The sequence below is a fragment of the Melanotaenia boesemani genome, chromosome 8 (assembly GCF_017639745.1).
Source record: "Melanotaenia boesemani isolate fMelBoe1 chromosome 8, fMelBoe1.pri, whole genome shotgun sequence".
In the NCBI taxonomy this organism is placed as follows: domain Eukaryota; kingdom Metazoa; phylum Chordata; class Actinopteri; order Atheriniformes; family Melanotaeniidae; genus Melanotaenia; species Melanotaenia boesemani.
In genome coordinates this window covers 20,539,701-20,561,253 of record NC_055689.1, presented here as the reverse complement: position 1 = coordinate 20,561,253, position 21,553 = coordinate 20,539,701, and the positions used below count along the sequence as shown (strand labels likewise).

Genomic DNA, 21,553 nt, shown 5'->3' with positions numbered 1-21,553 from the left:
AAAGAAAAAGAGCGATATGTAGGGGGGAAATCTCAACAACACTGAACAAAAATGTTCAATTTACGATGGGTCTTAATTCTTTCATTTAAAACCTATGAAATTCAAAAATCTTTTAATCCAACTTGAAGTCACTATGAATGCAGTAGTATGACAAGCAAAAATGTAAATTATATTTTCAAGATTGATAAACTAAAACGTAATCAAGTGAATGCTACAGAACAGTAACAATTACATTATAACATTTAAACTAAAATTTTTTTTACAATTATACAGTTTAGCATTGTTGAGCGCCTGGGATTTAAGAATGTCCTTACCAATGATGGCTGATATTACTGTTGTGCAATGACAATAAATTGAATCTTATTCTTAATCTCAATTCTGCAAGGTGGCAACCTACTTAGTGCAACAACCATTTAGTTTGTATTAACTACTGTAGTTTAGATGTATGATGTAGCCAAATAACAAAATTTAAAATTGTAATCATGCATAAGCATATTTAGTCCGCATTTAACAATAAAAGGTGTCCAAGAATATGTCAGAAACCGTGCTGAAATACCTTCAAGACAGTTTTTTTTTTTTTTTTTTTTTGCTGTCTATTGGTTCCTGCTGAACGGATCGTTCACGGACTGCACACCAGCAGATGACAACAACAAAACAGGACTATTGAGAGGGTGTTAGCTGCTAGCGTAGTTAGCTACTTCAGATAAACAACTGGTGGGGAAGAAGACCGCGTGTTACCTAATCATTGCTGGAGTTTGCCCAGTTAGACATTGACGGGAATATGTTTAATTTACACAATTAAGAATGGTTGTCAGTTATTCTTGCCTGGGTTAGTACAGCTAATGTTAGCCAAGTAGCTCACTAAGCTAGCTCTATGTATGCCAAGTTAAAACGGGTTAGCTAGCTAGCTTATCTGCTAGCTTGTTAGCTAGCCAACTCGCCAAAGCGAAGACCAAGAATAGGGAGATGCGAGCGAAGTGAGGTAAGACCAAATAAATCATCTAGATAGTTTGTTTTGTGAGGAATGTCATACTCATATTCACATACACCCAAATAATTGATGCTTTTTACGGGGGCAATCTTGATAAATTGTCAAAATAATCGACGTATTGCTGTCTTGCGTTAGCCTGACAGCTGTGTTAGCTAATGACCAGTTAGCGCAGACAAGAACGGGTTATTATTGACAAGCTTGCCAGCAGCTGCTGGTGGCCACTTATTTGGGACCACATTAATGATAAACTGAAGACCTTCACTGTAAATAACAAAAGTTAAATGGGCTCATCTATATAAACATTAGTGGAGGGCTGTCCCTGAGTTTACAAAAGGCCCGCAGACGTACAAACCGTTGACGGTTTTTACTGCAGTTGGCAAAGTAACATTCTCCATCCGAAAAAGTATAAACGGTATGGTGTTTACTATAACAACATCTATAATATGTCGCAACTCTTGTCGTAACTCTTTTATTACATATTAATTTGGCATCACACTATCTTAGTCTTTTGGATCACAGCTTTCAAGTTAAATGTCAGGCAAATTGACCTATCAACTCCAGGCAGTTTTGAAAGTATGTTTTTAATGAGACCAACATTTTAGGTGGCCATGTCTTGACAGCAGCCTGTCTACTTTAATGTTACAGTGACTCAGTTGTTAATATTTTGTACTAATGCTCATTTGTAAAAGTTTTTATATAATTGTTATGTTAAAGTAAGAACTAATAGAGCTAATCTTTATGTACACTGCAATTATACAGTCGTGAAAAGAAAAGTACACCTTCCTTCACATTTTACATATTAAGACAATGCAAACTAATTTGATCCTCATCTCGTGTTACTACCTCAGACATATAGCAAGAAAGTCTCCATTTCCAAACAATATTTACGAGTGGATAATGTTGAAGAGAGATGTTAGGCTTGTAAGGAGTGGATGACCCAAGGTCAGACCGTTTGGTGCTCAGGGAAATAGCAAAAAACCGAAGAGCGACATTTCAGAGTCTTACAAGCCTCACTTGTTATGTTGAAAGTGAAAGTTCTCAAAAGTACAATAAATTAGTCTAATAAAAGACAGCACAACTATGGGTTGTTTGGATCAATTGCAAAATTACATCTGAACAAACCACAAGGTATCTAGCTAGGACAGTGTCCTTTTGTACAGATGAGACTCACAAGACCAAAGTAGAGAGGTTTGGCTATAATGCACAATTCTACATTTGATGAAAATCAAACACAACATATCAGCACAAATACATCATATCAACAGTGAAGCACAGCAGTGGATGGGTGATAATTTGGGTTTATTTTGTAGTCATAAGACCAGCCATCTACTTCTCTGTATACCAAAATATTCCAGAGTCACATGTGAGATCATCTGTTTAACAGCTAAAGCTTGACTGAAACAGAGTGTAAAAGTTGCAATGTTCTAGTTAAAGTTCAGAACTCGACTTGTTTAAAATACTGTAACAGCGCCTTAAGAAAGCTATGTAAAAACCCTGTTATACTGAAGTGGGTCAAAGTTCATCCACAACAATATGGGAGACTAATAACATCATTCAGAAAACAATCTCTAATAGGGGTGGGCCAATTCATTATTTAATTGATTCGTCGCGATGTGACACTTGGCGATTCAATTATGATTCATGAATGTTCAAAATCGATTATTTTTCATAATTAAATGTCAGGAACACAGCAGCAAAGTGTGGCAGGAACATATTAACATAATATGGACATGTAAATTGAAAAGGTCGTTGTTTAAAGCCAAAATAAAATGTAATTGAAATACTATAACATGTGTTTCCTGCTCAGGTTGGAGGAGGAAAAGAAGCTGCTGGTGTTGACGGTTTGACATACGTTGTCAGAATAAGCATACCAAAGCCCTGTCAGTCGGTTTAGACTACTTTATCAAAACGGCATAGCAATGTATGATGTTTTGATAAATAGGCTACAATGATATTCAATATTTTATTTGGCAGTAGTGATTTCAAAGTTAATCATTACATGTTCAGTCTCATGCTGTTTGGGAGAAGGCGCTTGATGCTAATAAGTCAATGCTACAATAAAGGCAGATTTATTCTCGCACGTCATCTACGTCACCACTGTTGGTGCTGCATAGCTCCGCGGAGGCCTGACGTGCACCTCTTCCAGACCTGACTTGCACCCCTGCTACACAGACGGTTACGCAGAAGTACTCCCTTAGTATTGATCAATTCGGGAATTTACGCTTGATTGTGAGAGCACACTCACTAGTGTCAGCTACGCCGTAACCGACCTCACGCAGGCGCTGCACGACTATAAATCCACCTTAAATGTTTTGACAACATTACAACCTCACTTGTGAAAAGATTAACAGAAAAAATATATTATAAGTTCAGTGTCATACACTTTATCTGAGTTTTTAAGTGCATTTGTCCTCAAGTGTAGTCATAAAAGAGATGCACTTGAGCAATATGCAGTTAATATGCAAAATAATACACTAAACTAACTTGTGGCTTCACAATTGAGCATATGCCGACACAATTTCTGAGCAGTCAGTGTGGTTCTGAATTGATGGGTCATTAGCAGTTTTCTGTGTTACACATGCATATTAACCATGGGTATGCCATTCTGACAACATATGCCAAACCGACAGAACACCTGTTGTTAAAACTAACTATAACTATATATATTTATTGTAGATTCCATGGAAAAATATGAACACGATATAAAATATATGTGGGATATGTGTTAGATTTATTTATGGATTGACATAAATAAAAGTGAGTTGAGATCATTTTTTTTGTTAAGCTAAGGTACACACATAAACATCATCAGGCTGTTGTGGTCCAGATTTTGCCTCGTCCTGACGATCAGCTCCGAAGCGGGTCGTGGCCAACCATTGGAATTATTGAACATGTTCATTATTTATGATCAAAAGTCTTCATGTGTTAAAAAAGTGACGACTCCCAATTTTTGTGACTGTGTGGATTGTGACGTGGAACGGAGTGTAGCCAATCAGAGAGTGAGCTGACTGGATGTGAAGATGTGTGACGTGGAACGGAGTGTAGCCAATCAGAGAGCGAGCTGACTGGGGAGCAAGGAAGGATGTGAAGTCCATGTTCACGCTGTCTCCAGTCTGTTATTTTTTTCAGTTATGGATTTTTCTGTTAACAATAGTCCCAAGACCACTCAAAAACCCTGAGTGGTGGGGAAAAAGATGCATTGAAAATCCTGATAATCATTTAATAATCGAATCCAAGTACCCTGAATTGTAATCGAATTGTGAGGTACCTAAGATGGCACACTCCTTATCTCCAAGTTATTGTTGTTAAAGGTGGTTCTTTAAGCTATTGAATCATGGGGTGTACTTTCAGATCTGCTTCTGCATTTTGGCTTAGCTTTTGTTGAGTAAATAATTACACAATGTAATTTGTCGTATATTGTGGTTCATCTGAGGCTTTTTTTCCTCCTAAATTTAAGACCCAATAAGGGCAAGGTTACTATATTTTGTTGTAGTTATTATTTTGCCCTGATATTTAAATCTTATTATTGAAAGAACCATGTGATTTTATTTTAACTGTGTAGGCATTGTCTATATTATTTACTTCGTTTATAAGGCTAAGAAGAGAATGAGATTTCATTATCAGCTGGTTGATTTGTATTTCCAATATAATGATATTGTATGTTTTTACTTTCCCTTTTTGATGCTTCTAATAAAATACAATTTAATAACAAATGAGGCAAGTAGCTGAATTTAAATTACCATACCATTACATCCATACCTTGCCTTTCCTTCCCACACTGTAGCGTTCTCTTATCTACCTTTTTGTAGAATTTTTTTTCTAAAAAAGAACTAAGTAGGGTCAGGTTCAGAGATAACAAGTGACAATTGAGTGATTACAATAAAGATTTAGCTTTAGCTACCATGTTCACTTTTTTATTGTGTGTATGTTTGTTTTTGCAGGGTGGCAGTGCCTGACTAAATGAACGGTAAAAGACAGTTCAAAGAAGTCTGGGAGATTCATCATGAAGTTATATGTGTTCCAGGTCAACAATGGCAGCACATTGACATTTGACACCGACCTTGCTGTCCAAACGTAAGAAACTTACATTTTCCTGGCACTTTTAGGTGTCAGTACATTTTGTTTTTATTGTGTACTAAATATATGCTCCCCTTATTTCAGTGTACTGGAACTTAAACATGCCATCCAAGCCAAATATAAGATTTCAATTCAGCATCAAGTCCTTGTTGTCAATGGAGGGGAATGTATGGCTGCAGACAAACGAGTGTGCAGCTACAGTGCTGGCACTGTAAGTTTATACTCTTTATTAACTTGCTTCCTGTTTTCTTTGAACATGCACAGAATACATAAATGATGTAATTATTTTTGTCTACTTGTTGCTCTTTAGGAAACCAATCCCATATTCCTGTTCAACAAAGAGATGATCTTATCTGACCGGGATCCAACAATCCCCAAAACCACCTTCTCAATTGAGAGTGAGATTCAGGTTAAAGTGGAAGAATCACTACTGATGCCAGCTGTCTTTCACACTGTTGCCTCACGAACACAGCTTGCTCTGGTAGTTATCTACTTTTTTAAGATTAGTTTTCACTGTTTTTTTTAATGTTGTAGTTAAATCTGAATATACACTAGAGATGAACCAGTGGATTGGCAGTGGCTGAAATGATCTTGTTTTCAGCTACAACTAGTGATTATGTGATAGAAAATGAACAAGAATGAACATGCAACGTAGATTTAGCAAGATAGGAGCTCTAAATATAGTATTTAAGTTATACTGTATTGTATAAGAATATATATTCTGTTCTGATCAGCAACACTTAAATTATTTACTAATAACTGTTCAGTGAATGAATGCTCTAACTCTTTCGCTGTTGTTGACATTCTATCATATTTCTCAACCTTTCCAGGAAATGTTTGAAGTTGCCAACAAACTTTGCTCTTTTTGTGAACGTTTGGTTCACGATGAACATCTCCAACATCAAGGCTGGGCTGCCATCATGGCTAATCTGGATGACTGCACTCTGTCTTATCAGAAGTTACTCATGAAATTCAACACGGCATACATAAACTATCAAACTGATTTGGAGGAAATTAAGATTAAACTTTCTAAGTAAGTGTCATTTGAAAGATTGGAACTCGACAGCATTTATCCAAAATGTTCAAACCTAAAAAAGGAAACTTGTTTATTATTGCATTATATTCTTTCACTGGTGTAATATTTTATGGTTTTAAAATTCTACAATATATCAGCTAGACACGAGTAATATTTCCTAGAATTAAGAGATTGAACATGATGCTTCAGTTCTTCTTTTGTCATGATTGCAGGCTAGGGACAGCAGTGTCTGTGATGGCCAGGATACCACTGCTGGAGTGTTTGACAAGACACAGTTATCGAGAGAGCATGGAGAAGTCCAGTTCAACCCCAGAAAAGGATTCAGATGAGACAGAAGAAGAAAAATCCACAGATTCTGTGCTCTACAGTACTCAACCACAGATGCCCTCTAAGTTACCAACATCCTTGTCTGCTTCGGGGACGGCCACATGTGAGCCAGATGGTGATCAAGAAACAAATGAAATGACTGACAGTGGTGGGCTGAGAGCTGCATTATTAGATGATGACACTCCAGAACTCGCCAACCCGTCCTCATTTAATGTTACACTATTAGACTGGATCAACGTACAAGACAGACCCAATGATGTGGAATCGGTTGTGAGGAAATGCTTTGACTCCATCAACAGGGTGAGCCTTTGATGTATTAGACATGTCGAAGTGTACTAAATATGAGGTCGTAACTTGTGATGAGAGAAATGTCGCTAATGAAGTTGTGTCTTTCAGCTTGACTCTCGGATCATTCAACCCTTCCTGACAGATTGTCGTGACACAATTGCAAAGCTAGATAATCAAAACATGAAAGCCATCAAAGGGCTTGAAGACAGATTATATGCTCTAGACCAAATGATTGCAAGCTGTAAGAAGCTGGTTAATGAGCAGAAAGAACTTGCTCAGGTATGAAGACAAACACTATTAAATATAATTGCTTGCTTAGATTCTCTTCTTTAAAAACACATTCTATGAAACATATTTACATGTTTTTGATTGCAGGGATTTTTGGCCAATCAGACGCGGGCTGAAAAATTGAAGGATACATCTGTTCTGCCTGATTTGTGCTTGAGTCACACCAACCAGCTGATGATCATGTTGAACAACCACAGGAAGCTGTTGGACATTAAAAAGAAGTGCACCACTGCCAAACAAGAACTAGCAAACAACCTTCAAGTCAGACTCAAGTAAAACAGATTGTTTTTACTAATGGGGACCCCCAACCACCCCATCCTTTTTTTTTTTTTTTTTTAGATATTTTTTTTTATTTATTTATGTTTTGTGGCTCTTAATAGTGGTGTGTTGCTGGATGAAAGATAACAAAAATGCTTTTAATATTTTCTTTTTTGTTTATTATCTTAGATGGTGCTGCTATGTGATGCTTCATGCAGACCAGGATGCAGAGAAGCTCCAGGCTCTTCTTAGACTTCTGACAGAGTTGATAGAAAGAGTGAGGGTAGTTGAGGCCCTCAGTACTGTGCCCCAGATGTACTGCTTGGCAGTCGTGGAAGTGGTCAGGAGAAAAATGTTTATGCGCCACTACCGAGAGGTCAGTATAAAATGCCACCAGTTTACACTTGTATGTAATTCAACTGATTGGAATTATATATATATATATATATATATATATATATATATATATATATATATTTATTAAGGGTGGGACTTCAATGCGTTAATTCCGATTAATTAATTAAAAAAAAATAACGCTTTTAACTGCAGTTTGGGTTCCAAACAACGCAGAATGGTTGTCAGTGCACGAGTTCCTTACACCAATTAAATTGAGGCACACACCATGATGGTAAATAGTGACAACCCTCAGGCTACAAGACGATGAGTTTATATATTCCAGGATAGTTTTAATATGGTGTATTGGTTCAGTGGAGAGAGTTTTTTTTTTATGCCTGTAAAATCTATTTTAAAAAAAACTGCAATGCACTCCACTTGTGCAACACAAAAGGTAATAAAGCCTGATATTTTTTTCAGCGTTTCACTTTATCACATTTCTCCTCATACTTCCCTCTGTGCTGGCTGCACACTGATGTAATTTTGTATAGCTCAGCTCAGATAATGGCTCACAAAAATAAAACATTACCTCATAGTTTTTTTATCCAGGGTATGATAATTGGAGAGAAGCATTTTTTTTGTTATAATTAAAATTAAATTTAACAGGTAATAATCTTGAAAGTTTTACTGTGTAAACATTGCAGAATATTTGATGCTTCAGGTAGAAAGTCTGCTTTGTTATGCTGCCTTCTGTCTATATACTAATCATGTTAAGGTGTGTGTCAGTGCACAACTACCTGTGCTTTGATCATATGATAAGACCAACTAGGAGTTCATTTGTATAAATTTGGCTGTGACTGAATTGGACATATGAGATACTTGACTTTCTCTCTTTTTTTTAAGTCTGAGTAACTGTGAAAACCAACCTGAAGTTTGCTGCCAGCTCATGAAAGTACATTTAAGAGGAATGAAATTATTACTTTGTAGTATGATGCCAAATTCTGCTTTTAATCTTGTCAGTGGGCTAACGCACTTGTGAAGGATGGGAAACGACTGTACGAGGCGGAGAAGTTCAAAAGGGAATCCTTTGGGAAACTCTTTAGTAAGTGTTTTGAAAACACTCAGCTGATTACATTTGCGTTGTCAGTGTAAAATAAATTGTGCCCTAAATAACACATGAATTCCGATCAGAGTTAGGACTCATTTAATGTTCTCTTGCTTTTTTTGTGTAGGGAAGTCTTTCCTCAGAAATCGGTTGTTTAGAGGACTTGAATCATGGCCTCCAACATCATTTTGTGTAAGTTGGAAGTGCAGTGTTTGACAAAAGTTGCATTGAATGACTACAAATATTTTTTTTATTTATTGTAGGAGATTTGTTTTCTTTTTAATTGTTTATAGACACGAAGGCCCAGAAAGTTTGATGATGAACTTCCAGACATCTCACTTGATGACCTGCAGTACTTGAAATCATGTTGTCCTGCAGAGGTGCAGCCTTTCCTCATGTAAGTCACTGTATTCAGTTATAGAAATTATTGTAGATATAAATTTGGCCTTTACACTAAACTGATATGCAGCCAAGTTGAAGACTTCTCTTATAGTCTGCTTTTATTAACAGAATGTCATGATAAAGTTTTTATTCTTTTCGTATAATCCATATGTTTTTTCTGCAGGGTCCCTACCATGTGTGACTTTGAGCCCTTAAATCGCCATGTAGAGACACTTCACCAGCTGGTCCAAGCTGCGCAGAGTGTGGATGAAATGTCTCAAACTATTACTGATCTACTGACCGAACAAAGGGTAATGACCTCATTATTTACCTCCTTTGCATCTAATACATCCAATACTTTAAAGTGATACATTGGCATGAGAATGACTTTTAACAGCTAGTTTCAAATGATGCTAATGGATTGTTGATGTTGTCAAATCAACTATGTTATTTCATTTGGTCTGAGGTGTGTTATTTCATGTCTTTCTAGGCATCTTATACTCAGAGTGCACACAGATCAATGACACAGACTCCACAGTCTGAAAGCATGCTTAGGACCACAACGCCCATGTCCTCTAAAACACCTCCTTCTCTTAGCCTTCACGGACCAAGCTGCCAGCCCCTGCTTGTACCGGTCCCTGCTCCATTAGAGGATTTGTCCCCAGACAGCATTGATGCACAGACATTTGACTTTGAGACTATTGGCCATCCGAACATGGATCCAGTCCTACAGCAGGGATCCCTCGACTTAGATTCTCTAGCAGAGAGCCCTGAATCTGACTTCATGTCGGCTGTCAATGAGTTTGTGATTGAAGAGAACTTGACATCTCCGAATCCCATCAGTGACCCTACTAGCCCAGAAATGATGGTTGAGTCACTGTACTCCTCAGTCATTAATGCTATTGACAGCAAGCGAATGCAGGATACCACAACACTAGAGAGGGAAAACTCAAGAATCACTGAACTCAAAGAAGCTGTTGAGAAGTACCGATGTGCTGCAGAGGAGTCCCATTCTAATTTAAAAAGTGTAAAAGATGACCTCTATCACTTCAGAGTTCTAGTATTAAAAGAACTGCATGACTTTAGCATAGGTCTGCGTAATGTGACCACAGATGTTCACAACACTGTAGATACCATTTGCCAGACCTGTGAAATGGAATTGAAGGAGCAGCATCAAGGTGAGCTTTTGACCCTTCAGCAGGACCTTGAGAGGCAGGTTCACAAACTGACAGAGGAAAACCAAGTAAACCAGAATATTGTAAGAGATGTTCAGCGTGCAATGTTGGAGCTGGAGGGACTTATGGAACGCAAAGAGAAAGAACTTACTCAACTGGAGAATGATAAAGAGCGATGGGTTGAAAAAGATAACAGTCAGACTGATAGGATCAAAAACCTTGAGCAGATTATCACTAATCAAGCTGAAGAGATCAAGATGCTCTTATTCTCAAAAGAAACTCTGACCAGCCAGCTTGAAAACCTGCACTTTGAGATTGAACGCAATCAGCAGAAGGTCCGACAGGAGCTGGAAGCTGTTTCTCAGTGCCATTTAAAGGAGTTGGAGGATAGAATGAAGCAGGAACACAAAACGGACCTGGAGGCCCTGAGCAAGGATAAAGAGGAGGCTCTGGAACGTCTTGCTGCTGAAAATACTGCAATGCTAACTGAGGCAGCTGACAACCACATTGCTGCTATTAGAGAGAAAGACATTCAAATTAAGGATTTGGAGGCTCGCCTTTCTGAGCTAGCAGAATTCCGCTGCAAACTAGAAGTAGAGCTAGCCCTCAAAGAGTCAGAGACAGAAGAGGTGCGGATCTTATTTCAGGAGGCTAAGATGCACCAAGCAGATACTGTCAGGACCCAAGTTGAGGCTGAGACAAAAGTCTTTAGAGAAGAGCTAGCTGGTCTAAAAAAACAGCTTCAAGCAAAGAATGAGGAGTATGAAGTGGACCTAGCAGAGCTGAGAACCCTCATGAGGATAGAAAAGGACCATTGCATTTCAGAACTGGTGGACAGGCATGAGGAGGAAACAGTCCAGTTGCACAGCAAGCTTTCTTCTCTGCAGCTGCAAGTCCAGGATGCTGAAAAGAACCATGCTGAGCTACAGCAGAAACTTGAAGAAGAATTTCATCATCAAATGTCTGCTCTTAGTGAAGAAAAAGAGAAGCAGTTAAGGAGTTTCCAAGAACTGGAGCAGGAGTTGAGGACTGTTATCAGCAGTTTGCAGGCAGAAAATGACCAGCTATCCAAAAAACTAGAGCAGGATAAAAGGGCAGTTCAGAAAGATTTGGAGAAAAAAGAGGCCTCAAATGTTGCAGCACCAGATGCCTTAAAAAAGTTAGAACAGCAGAAGAAGGAGATGGAGAAGACCCTTTTAGAGAAAATTAGACAGCTTGAGAATGAGCTTCACGAGAAACAATCCTCAAAAAGGTAAATGCTTGATCCCAAACAAACTCTTTAGAAAACTTGCATTAATTTAGGTTTTTAACTTATAAAATCAGCCTGATTTTTTTTCGGCAAGTTTGGTGAACCTGTATATAAAAGTAAGAAAATGTGAAGTAAATTTAATTGTGCTGCTGATTAAAAATATTTGTCTTCATGTGTTATTACTCACATATACATAATTGTATTGTCAGACTTTTATTTAACTGTGTCTCTTAGTGATGAAGGGTTACCGCTGCATGCTGAGGGTTATGCAGACGCCGGAGCACCTCTCTCTCTAGACTCAGCATTACAAGAGCGCCTGCAGCAGGAGAGAGCGTCCCTTCAGGTTCAGATGGAACTTTTGGAGAAGAAGAAGAATGAAGAGATACAAAACATCAAGACGTCACTAATCGCAGAGCAGCAGGTTTGTATTTTGGCTGTAAATTGATTTAAAAGCATTGTGATAAGTACTGCCTATGAGCTCAAACCTTAGTGACTATTTGTAGTTTCCCGCAGCTTAAGTAAAAGATAGGCTGCCTTGCCAAAAAAAAAAAGTTGCCACCAAAAAAAAAAAGTAAAAATAAAATGATCACAGATAATATTTCATAGGATGGTCTTTATCTTTGATTACAACACACATTCGCTGTGGCTTTGTTTCAGTAAGCTTCTGCAGTGTCACAAGATTTTTTTCCATCCAGTATTTCATTAACCAAGATCTTGTATTGATGATGGGGGAGTCCGACCACTGTGCATAAATCCATTGATATAATAACCTGGTCATTCAGTATGTTCAGGAATTCAGCTGACCTCATTCATTGGGTACATATAATGTTGCTGAACCTAGACCTGACCTACTGCAGCAACCCTAGATCACAGCACTGCGCCCCACAGGCTTGTACACACAGGCACTCGGCATGATAGCTGCATCACCTTTCTCTCTTCTTACCCTATAGACCTGTGTCTTTCTATATGGTAATCTAAGAAAATGAGAAGCTACTCATTGCATCAGCTGGGGTTAAATAACTTGTTACCAGCTGAAAGATAATCAGCGATGTAGTAATTATTCAATAGAAGGCTTGTACCTATTTGCTTAGTTAAATCCAGGTGGCAATCTTTTTTTGTTTTGGTCAGGAAGTATATGTACTTGCATAAAAGCATTTAATAGTTATTGACTGTTGCTAAGCAAATTGACAGTAGTCTTAATGATAATAATTAATCCCATGAGCATGAGTAAAAAAGTAACTGGACTTAATTTTTGATTGTTGAAAATGCCTCATCTCTCAGTAAAAACAATTCCTCATTTCTGGCTGGTAGGAGATCCAAACTAATTAAAGTCTTGTGGAGTCATAGGTAACTTAAAAATAGTTCAAGGGGTAATTAATCTTAGGAAACTACATTGTTGAGCTTAAACTGCATCTAATCAAACCAAAACAAACAGCCAAAACCAAATGTGAAACCTCAAGTGCTGGCTTTCCAGCGGTTCTTAAATTTATCTTCATTATAGCAGGCTAATTTGGACGCAAGTCTCTTTAAACCAAAGAATGGATGTTATTCAGTTTAGATAAGCTTTGCTTGATCTGAGAGAGATACACTGTACACATGAATGTGTAGCCGGACCATCTAAAAAAAAAAAAAGAATGAACAGGGGCTAACAGCAGGAGAGAGGCTGTACATTCTGGTATGACTATTACTATGGTGGTACGATTTCATATAGCAAGTTGGACAAACCCAGCCATGTATAATAACTAATAGAATTCTCTTGCACATTAAATGTTATAAGCTTACACTGCTGAACATTTCTGATTGGTTGAGTTATGTCTGCATTTATTTGACACATATCTTACTCTTATTCCACTGTTAGGTATTTTCAGACTGCTTAAACCTCTTCATAGTCCTTAAAAACTATTAGAGGTAGTTCTCTCTATTTCATTGGGAAATCTTTAGCCTGTCAGTGTAGGTGCTTTTTCTACATGAATCATCTGTGCTGTAACTGTACAGTGATTGTTCCGTATGGTGTAATAGGAAGAGATTTTTTCCCTTGTTTTTTTTTTAGTGTTCTTGATGAATGCCCAGTTTGGATATATTATCTTGATGTCTTAAAGTGATCATACAGGAGTTTTAATATCTGGGGCCCAACACATCTCACTCAGAAATGAGGAAATCCCTTACCCCAACAGTGCGCTTTCTGTCGGCACCCTGTCACACTAGGAGTGTTTCAGAGCAGAGCCCCTCCACTGCAGCTGGATTCTCCTGTTCACTCACTCACATGAGAATTGCAACATCTCGTGATGGTTTGTGAACTTATGGGCATTTAAAGAGAACAATAAACCAACAAAAGGTTATTTAGCCAGTCTGACCCGGTCTCACATGCTTGTTGTTTATTTTTTTATAGTAAGGATGTGTGGTGGTGTACAAAATGGCGAGATTTTCCACCTCAAAGATAAACATCTTGTCATCAGTGATGTGAAATATCACGTGAGACCTTCTCTCACTTGACGGCCCGTGCGGTTATGTCTGCACATAGTGTTTTACTTTTAAAATCGACCAGATCCACTTTACTTTTAATCGACTGACTTCCTGCCTGAACGATCGGCTCTGCTCTAGATTGACATGGTCCCCAAGTGGTAAACGGCAAAAATAGAACAGCCACGTAGTTTTGCAGAAGCAGAGCACCACGGCGCTTCAGGTGCGCTTCAGAAAAGCTGTGCAGCACGCCTGGTGGAAGCACATTGCTTGACTAGAGTTGCTGCGATCAGCCGCAAAGCAGCAAAACAGCCGCTCCAAGCTACCGCGTTCGGTGGAACATAGGGGTCGAATGAGAGGCTAAACATTTTCTTTCTAAGCTTTTATGCTTTTTAGCATGCCACCTGTTTGTCATAAAGATTTCTGTGTATGTTACATGAAAATTCAGAATTTTAGTTGCATTTATAATAAACTGTTGTTACACACATTATTATTATTATTGTTGTTGTTGTTGTTATTACATAAAGTCGTAGCTACCAAATAAGTCAGGGTTGCAATTCAATTTTATCTTAATCTTTTTTAGCATGTATGATGCAGAAACAAATTTGTAAAAGCCAAGAAAATATGCATTTGTACATAAAGTGTGCTTTGATGTAAATAATGTGTCATACAAACGATTTGATTGTTGAGCTTGAATTTACACATTTAAAATGTTTTAACTTTTTACAATTTTTTTCCATCTAGACAAATTTCAACACTGTTCTAACCCGAGAAAAGCTAAAAAAGGAGCAGATCATCAATGAGCTCTCGGAGAAGTTGCGGAAAGTTACCCAGCAGCAGGAAAAGGACAAAGGTAACTTTTTTACTTAGTGAATTGTGTGTTTCTGTTATAATTCCTAACATCTAATGAAAAAGGCAAATGGTGCATATTGGTTTAAAAGCTTCCTTCTCATAACACTTTTTTTTGTTCACATAAACAAGTAGATGATTAAATTTTAATACCTGTTTATTTGATATTCACAAGTCATCACATTTTCTATTACTCAGTGCTGTATTAAAATGTTTAAGTTGTTATGGTATATAATGCCACATCTTATTGTTTTTTTATTTATCTTAATTCATTTCAGCTCTGATTGAGACCCTGTCTGAGGACCGGGCTAGCGTTATGCAGGAAAAGAAATACTTGGAAGAAGAGCTTAACTGTCTCCGCAGCACTGCACTGGTCTCCTCAGCCTTTTTTACCCAAAATCCTCCAGCACAAGAGGTCTCAGATGCTGGACTAGCAGCTCAAGCTCTGCCTGTTGCTGGGGCCTGCTCTTCTGAGACTCTGGCTGAAACTGACAGACTGGCCTCTGTGGCAGCCATTCGAGATGACGAACATGTTGATTCAGCAGTGGAAGCCAGCATGGTGACGGTCCAGTAAGCATCTATTCTCAAATAAACATGATTTGTTTAAGATATAGCCTGGTCCCTGTCATCTCACACTTTTTGGTTATGACCGCCGCCAAGGAGGACATCATGTAATTGACAGCGTTTGTTTGTAGACAGATTTTGATAACATTTTCTGGAAATCTTAGAAATGGAATAAGGAACATGTGATTACATTTTGGGGGTAATCCCAATCACTGCTTCTATCCAGGAATTTTTTAAAGCATTATTTACTATGGGAAGATGGGGATAATTGTGCCATTGTAGCTTCTAACTAAAAATAATGCCCACAGTTTTTGGCAAAAAACACGACTGACAACATATAAAAGTATGTGTGCTACCAGTGGTATTGTATAAAAGTTCTGTGTAAGAACTGATTGATAAGGAACATTCGAGTAAGAAGGTGAAGAGAATAGAATAGAACTTTATTGTCATTGCAACAAGTGCAACAAAATTAATTAACAAAAATTGTGCATACATAATCTCTAGTTAGACTTAACATTTGTATGAATTTTATTAATGCATGCTATGTAATTAGAATAGTTTAGATAATTTCAGTGGACGTTTGACATTGAAAAGAGTCGGTCAGTTCTTTTAATTTATGTGTGCTCATATTTCTGTGCTATGTGGATTATGTTTACAGAATACTTTGGTATTAAATATACCCGTCACAAATCAGATCTGGAGAAGGCCGCAATTATTTTCAACATTAATTCAAATGTAGGGTTAGCCATAGAAGCAGACCTTTGCGTTACTGGAGGATGTCAAGAGCCCGTTGTGTAAACTAGCCAGAAACGGATGGACAGAGTACACATTTAACAATGGAAGGAAGGCAGACTAGGATCAGACAGTGTAAGTTTTAGTTATTATTATAATTATTTTTACTAAAATCTGTTAATCAGCACCATTTAAAAAAAAATCTACTGCTTTTAGTTTTTCTTTTTAGTTTTTCTCTATTATACCTTGCACTGTAGAATTTTTTTTAATGATTTTTTTTTTGTTCTGTCGTAGCGATACCATGATGTCTGAGGAGAAACAACGGATAATCTTACTTGAGAGGGTAAATATCTGTTCTACATAGTTATGCATGGGACCACACAAAATACTATGTTTTGCTCTGTTTATGCGTTTAATGGATTGTAATATGTGTTGCAGACTTTACACATGAAGGAGGAAGAAAACAAGCGCCTCAGTCAAAGACTGGTCAGTAACAGCATAATATATTTTCCCACTAGGTGGCAGTAGCATCATAGAATAAAATACATACTTGGGAGGCAAAAACTGTGAATAAGACTTTTTAGAAAGTGTGTCATCACGGTGTGGTGGGTAAATTCTATTGAAGCACAAAATATCAGTCTCAAAAATATTTTATTGTTTTAGCTTTTTTCCCCCCTCTTTTTTACTTATTTATTTTTTTAAATCAATCCCAGTATTGGATATTTAATGTTTATAAATTCAATACTGGGATTGAGACAGATTTCGGCCAATCGCTTTTCTAAGCAAACACTAATAATCATTACCAAGTCCTCTTCTTTTTTTATTTCTTTTTCCGTCTTTTGCAAATTCCCAGTCAACAAATGTTAACATAAGTCCAAATGGAAGTAATTTGTTTTCAGTATTGTTACAGTTTTGATACAAAAGTAATCTTGGCCTCATATGTTTCTGTGCAGATGTCTCAAAGCATGTCGTCTGTGTCTTCACGGCATTCAGACAAAATTGCCATCAGAGAGTAAGTGTATGATAAAATAATGTAGGACTTTAGCATGTCCTTACAGATATGATTTTTAGACTATTTTTTATTGATTAAAACTGACCATCATTGCATACAACATCATTATTATATAATTATTGTGTTTTGTGCACAGAACTCTGTATCATCATGCCTTTGTCTCTTTGTCCATCTTTTTTTGTTTTAAGTTTCCAGGTAGGTGATTTGGTTCTCATCATCCTGGACGAAAGGCATGACAACTACGTGCTGTTCACAGTCGGTCCCACCCTCTACTTCCTCCACTCGGAGTCTCTCACAGCACTGGACCTCAAACCAGGTCAGCTTTACTCAAACCTTTGAGATTGTGATAAGGACTGTAGTGTTAGAATGTGTTTTGTTGTCTACAAACACAGTGGTAAAACTTAAAGCTGTGGTTTTGATTTCGTCAAGTATGACTGGATTTATTATTATAACTAAACTAGTAATATTAATAATAACAATAATAACCAGTATAAGTCATCACCTTAAATTAGATTTGTTCTTTATTCTTTCTAGAACTGCTTTATGTTTTTCATTTAACCACTTAGGACTGGTTATTTAAGTGCTCATTGTTTAATGTGTTGTTTTGTTTTTATATTAAGCATCAGGGACTTCAAGAAGGCCTTGGGTACTTGGTAAGGTGATGGAGAAGGAATATTGTCAGGCAAAAAAGGTACTTAGAAGTTCTAAAATGTTTCCTGTTATGTATTTATTATAAATTTACCTAAATTGCCTTTATAGACAAATGTAGACCTCAAAGGCTGTTTTTTTATTTATTCTTTTAATTTTTTATTTATTTTTGGGTAAATCGATCATCATCGGTCACCCAGTGGCTTACTAGCAAATTTCCACAATCAAAAAAACTAATTGAACAGTTTTTTACTTACAAAGCTCTCTCTCTCGTTTTCTCCTCCAGGCCCAGAACAGGTTCAAAGTTCCTTTAGGAACCAAGTTCTACAGAGTGAAAGCTGTTCCATGGAACAGAAAAGTATAATAGCCAAGTAATGAGCTAAAATGTATATTTATATTGTTTAATTTTTGAACAGAAATTTCACTACATAATTCATAACTTCAAAATTGAAAGACATTGCAAATGGAAATAATTAAGATTGGCATCATGAAATGTTACGTTTCAGTTTAAAATCCCACTTGCTATCATATTTTTAGTTTCTTTTAAAGCCAGATTTGTTATTGTGGACCAAATGCTACTAACCTTATCAGGGCATTGCCCTATACACTGTGGCATTATGCCCTTTGACCTGTGTGTAAAATTGATCAAAATTTGGATGTTAAATATTAGTTCTCATTATCAGCATTTGTCCTTTTGTGGAAAATACTGTCATTATCAACATAATAATAAAAATATACATTTATAATAAATATTTAAAGAGGAATGTTCATGGCATGCATATTAAAATATTTTGTTTGATTTACTTACCAGATAAATGTTGTAGTTGGAAATGTAGTTAATGCTGTTTGTTACTCACAAAGCCGTTTGGCCCTCTGTCAATACTGAAATGTACATTTTGACCGACTTGAGGTAAACAGTCGTCTTTGCAATCCTTGAAATGCACTTTGAAAAACAATGCTTTTGTTGATTTGAAAAGGGAAGTTATAATTGAGCTGTCAAAACTAGGTAAATATATCAGCACACACTTCTCACTACCATAGAATATTGATATGTAGAAAGGAATATGTTGTGACTGTGTTTCATTATTGGAAGACATTGTATATTACCCATAAAATCACATATAACAATAAATGACTGTATTGTAAAAGATAGAGTTTTGACAAACAATAAAGGATTGATCCCAAATACATCTTCTTTTGTCTGTCTTTTATACGATCAGTTATTATAGTTAGAAATTTCTCTGGTGAGGAAACAACAAAATTAGCCCCTTATAAAATTGAACAGGAATGTTTTTTCAATCATTACTATATATTTTTTTGTTTTTCAATACAGTTCATAGACTAAAAATTTATAAGCATAAATTGCTCTTTTTCTCATTGATCTGTTCACTTGCTGCAAATTAGAAACTATGCATTTACAGTATTTGTAAAATGATGCTAGAATTTTCTGAGGATTCAAGAGTAAATGTAGATGCAGAATAGCACAGTATATTGTATTTATTTGATTGAGCATTTTCTGCTCTCGTGGAAACATAAATGTTGGCATGGTGCTGCAGGAAACAGACTTCAAAAAGGCTTCAAATCGGGGCCCAAGAACGATGCGGCCCTCATGGAGGAGGAAGCCCACCAACATCACTTTCCCAGTTCACAGCGGGGAGCATAGCAGCTCTCTGCCGAATACTCTCTACCATGTGGGTCTAGGGGTGTTTTAACAATGTTTAGCTCTATTTTCTCCATTTAGCATAAGCCTGTTGTCACATTTGGATGGCTCCTTCATAAATTGATGGTGTGATTCCTACAATTTCGGGACAGGCCTGAAAGACAAAATATGCAACACAACATTCGATACCGAGGTGGCTGGCAAGCACCAACCATGTGCACTGGACAGGCTCTTAGTGTAAATGTTTACAACCCCCCACTGAGCTCAGTGCTGCTGGGAGTCACTCATCAGGCTCAATGGGATTTAACATTGCCATGTGTAGTCTCTAGCTACTTCCACTGTTGAAATCACTTGCTGATGCTTTTTGTGTAACATTTGATTGTTTAATCAATGAAGGATAAAATTAAGTAATGTTAGGAAATATGCATATCAGTCTTCTATGTTATATGTGTATGAAACATTTTTTTATAGAACAATTTTTTTAAAAGAAAAGTAGCGATAATAAAATAAATCTGTTGGAAACATTCACTACGGTGATAGAAGAAAATGTTAAAATTGATTCTGGCTTTATGTGTGAAAATACCTATGCAAGCAAGTTATCTAAAAATAAAAATTTAGCAAGTTCATTATGAAGGTTGTCTTATAGTTCAGGTCATCTGTCATCAGAGTTTTACTTAAACTATTTTATTTTACACAATCATATGTCTAAAAATCCCTTTACAGGTCTCATTTAGTCATTTAAAATCATGCAGATTTTAAGACTTAATATTTCTTTTAAAGATGTGTTTGTTATTTAACGCTGACATTATGAACTTTTTAAATCAATGTGATTTTAAAAAATAAACACCTTATTGACTTGCTATCATAAACGTGTCAAGCAAAAGCTAAACATTTATTTATTACTATCATTCAAAAAGGAAATCATAGAGAAACTGTTTTTCCATGCACAAAAACAGATCCATCGTACAATAAATATACTTATAAGCACAGGTGTACAGATGAGCCTTTTAAACGCCATCAGATGGAATACAAAAATACTAGATTGCATGTCAATGTTTGCTAGAGGTACTAAATTAAGATTTAGATGAGTAAATGTGAAATATCAAAATGATGTCAGAGACTATTCACAGAGAAGGTCTTCCAGGCTCAGATTGTTTCCTTTGTTACAGATAAATTCTGTATTTGAAGATAATACACAAGTTGTATTTGATTTTCCAATATCTCTGACACTGTTCTAGATAGATGGAGCTGCAAATAAACAAGCATTATTTGTAGAGTAAATATATGCATGAACTTCAAATGATGGATAAATGAAAATGAATAGGAAAGCCCTAACACAACATTTATATTTTTGAAATCTAAATGAAGCGAGTGTTGAAGAAGAGCCAAGAGGCATTAAGGCTGAAACTGCAAACCAAGGAGTAAATCGACTTAATGCCATCATATTTCCACCCCATTCATGCCTAAGAAAAAGGGTTGGGGAAAGAGATTAGGTTATATATCTGCTGTCAGAGACTGAAGAGACCAAGTAGAGAACTTAACCTAAACAGAATGATGATCAAACAGACATGCTTTAACAGACATGCTTCATAATCTCATCCGTTATTGTCCCCCTCTCTGCCTTGACTACAGGTTCAGTAGCAAATCTGAGACAGGGGCAGATTAAATGTGTGATGAAATGTCTGAGAAATATGTGAGAATGCGCAGTGTAAGGACGGTTGATTTTCTACCCACATGATGAACATAATCACTATTAGTAACACATATCTACATAAATATGATAATTCAAAATTTAAACACATTCATTGGGTTCATATTGGAAATCAGAACCATCTGATGGCATAGTTTTATGGATAATTACCGCTACAGAGATAATGCAGCATATGAAAGGAAAGCTTTGAGGCTTCTCCACTCACTGGGAAAAAAGTGCGTAGGTTTAGTTGTGCATCTGAGCTGTACCCAAAAGGCAAATATGTGAAAAGTTTGGTGACAAGCATCCAGGCGTGCGGTTAACAAGATTGCATCTGGTGAGCAGAAAGTGTAGGATATAGCTTTACTACATATTTAAAGGGCAAATTATTTTCACATTAAGTTCAATGGCACCCGTAATCCCTCCAAAT

The 21,553-nt window shown here is 36.8% G+C and overlaps 1 protein-coding gene across 1 annotated transcript; it reads left to right on the top strand.

Annotated features, from left to right (window-relative positions):
• The first annotated feature begins 633 nt into the window (after positions 1 to 633).
• On the top strand, positions 634 to 18,961 carry rb1cc1 (RB1-inducible coiled-coil 1). Its single transcript, XM_041992042.1, has 23 exons — positions 634 to 982; positions 4,933 to 5,065; positions 5,153 to 5,279; positions 5,379 to 5,549; positions 5,899 to 6,101; positions 6,317 to 6,731; positions 6,828 to 6,998; positions 7,095 to 7,279; positions 7,455 to 7,641; positions 8,619 to 8,700; positions 8,831 to 8,895; positions 8,997 to 9,100; positions 9,269 to 9,395; positions 9,575 to 11,511; positions 11,743 to 11,929; positions 14,713 to 14,821; positions 15,096 to 15,387; positions 16,408 to 16,456; positions 16,552 to 16,599; positions 17,067 to 17,125; positions 17,314 to 17,441; positions 17,746 to 17,816; positions 18,060 to 18,961. The coding sequence occupies exons 2-23, from the start codon at positions 4,995 to 4,997 to the stop codon at positions 18,135 to 18,137; spliced, it is 4,866 nt and encodes a 1,621-aa protein (XP_041847976.1). The 5' UTR covers positions 634 to 982; positions 4,933 to 4,994; the 3' UTR covers positions 18,138 to 18,961.
• The last annotated feature ends 2,592 nt before the right edge of the window (positions 18,962 to 21,553 follow it).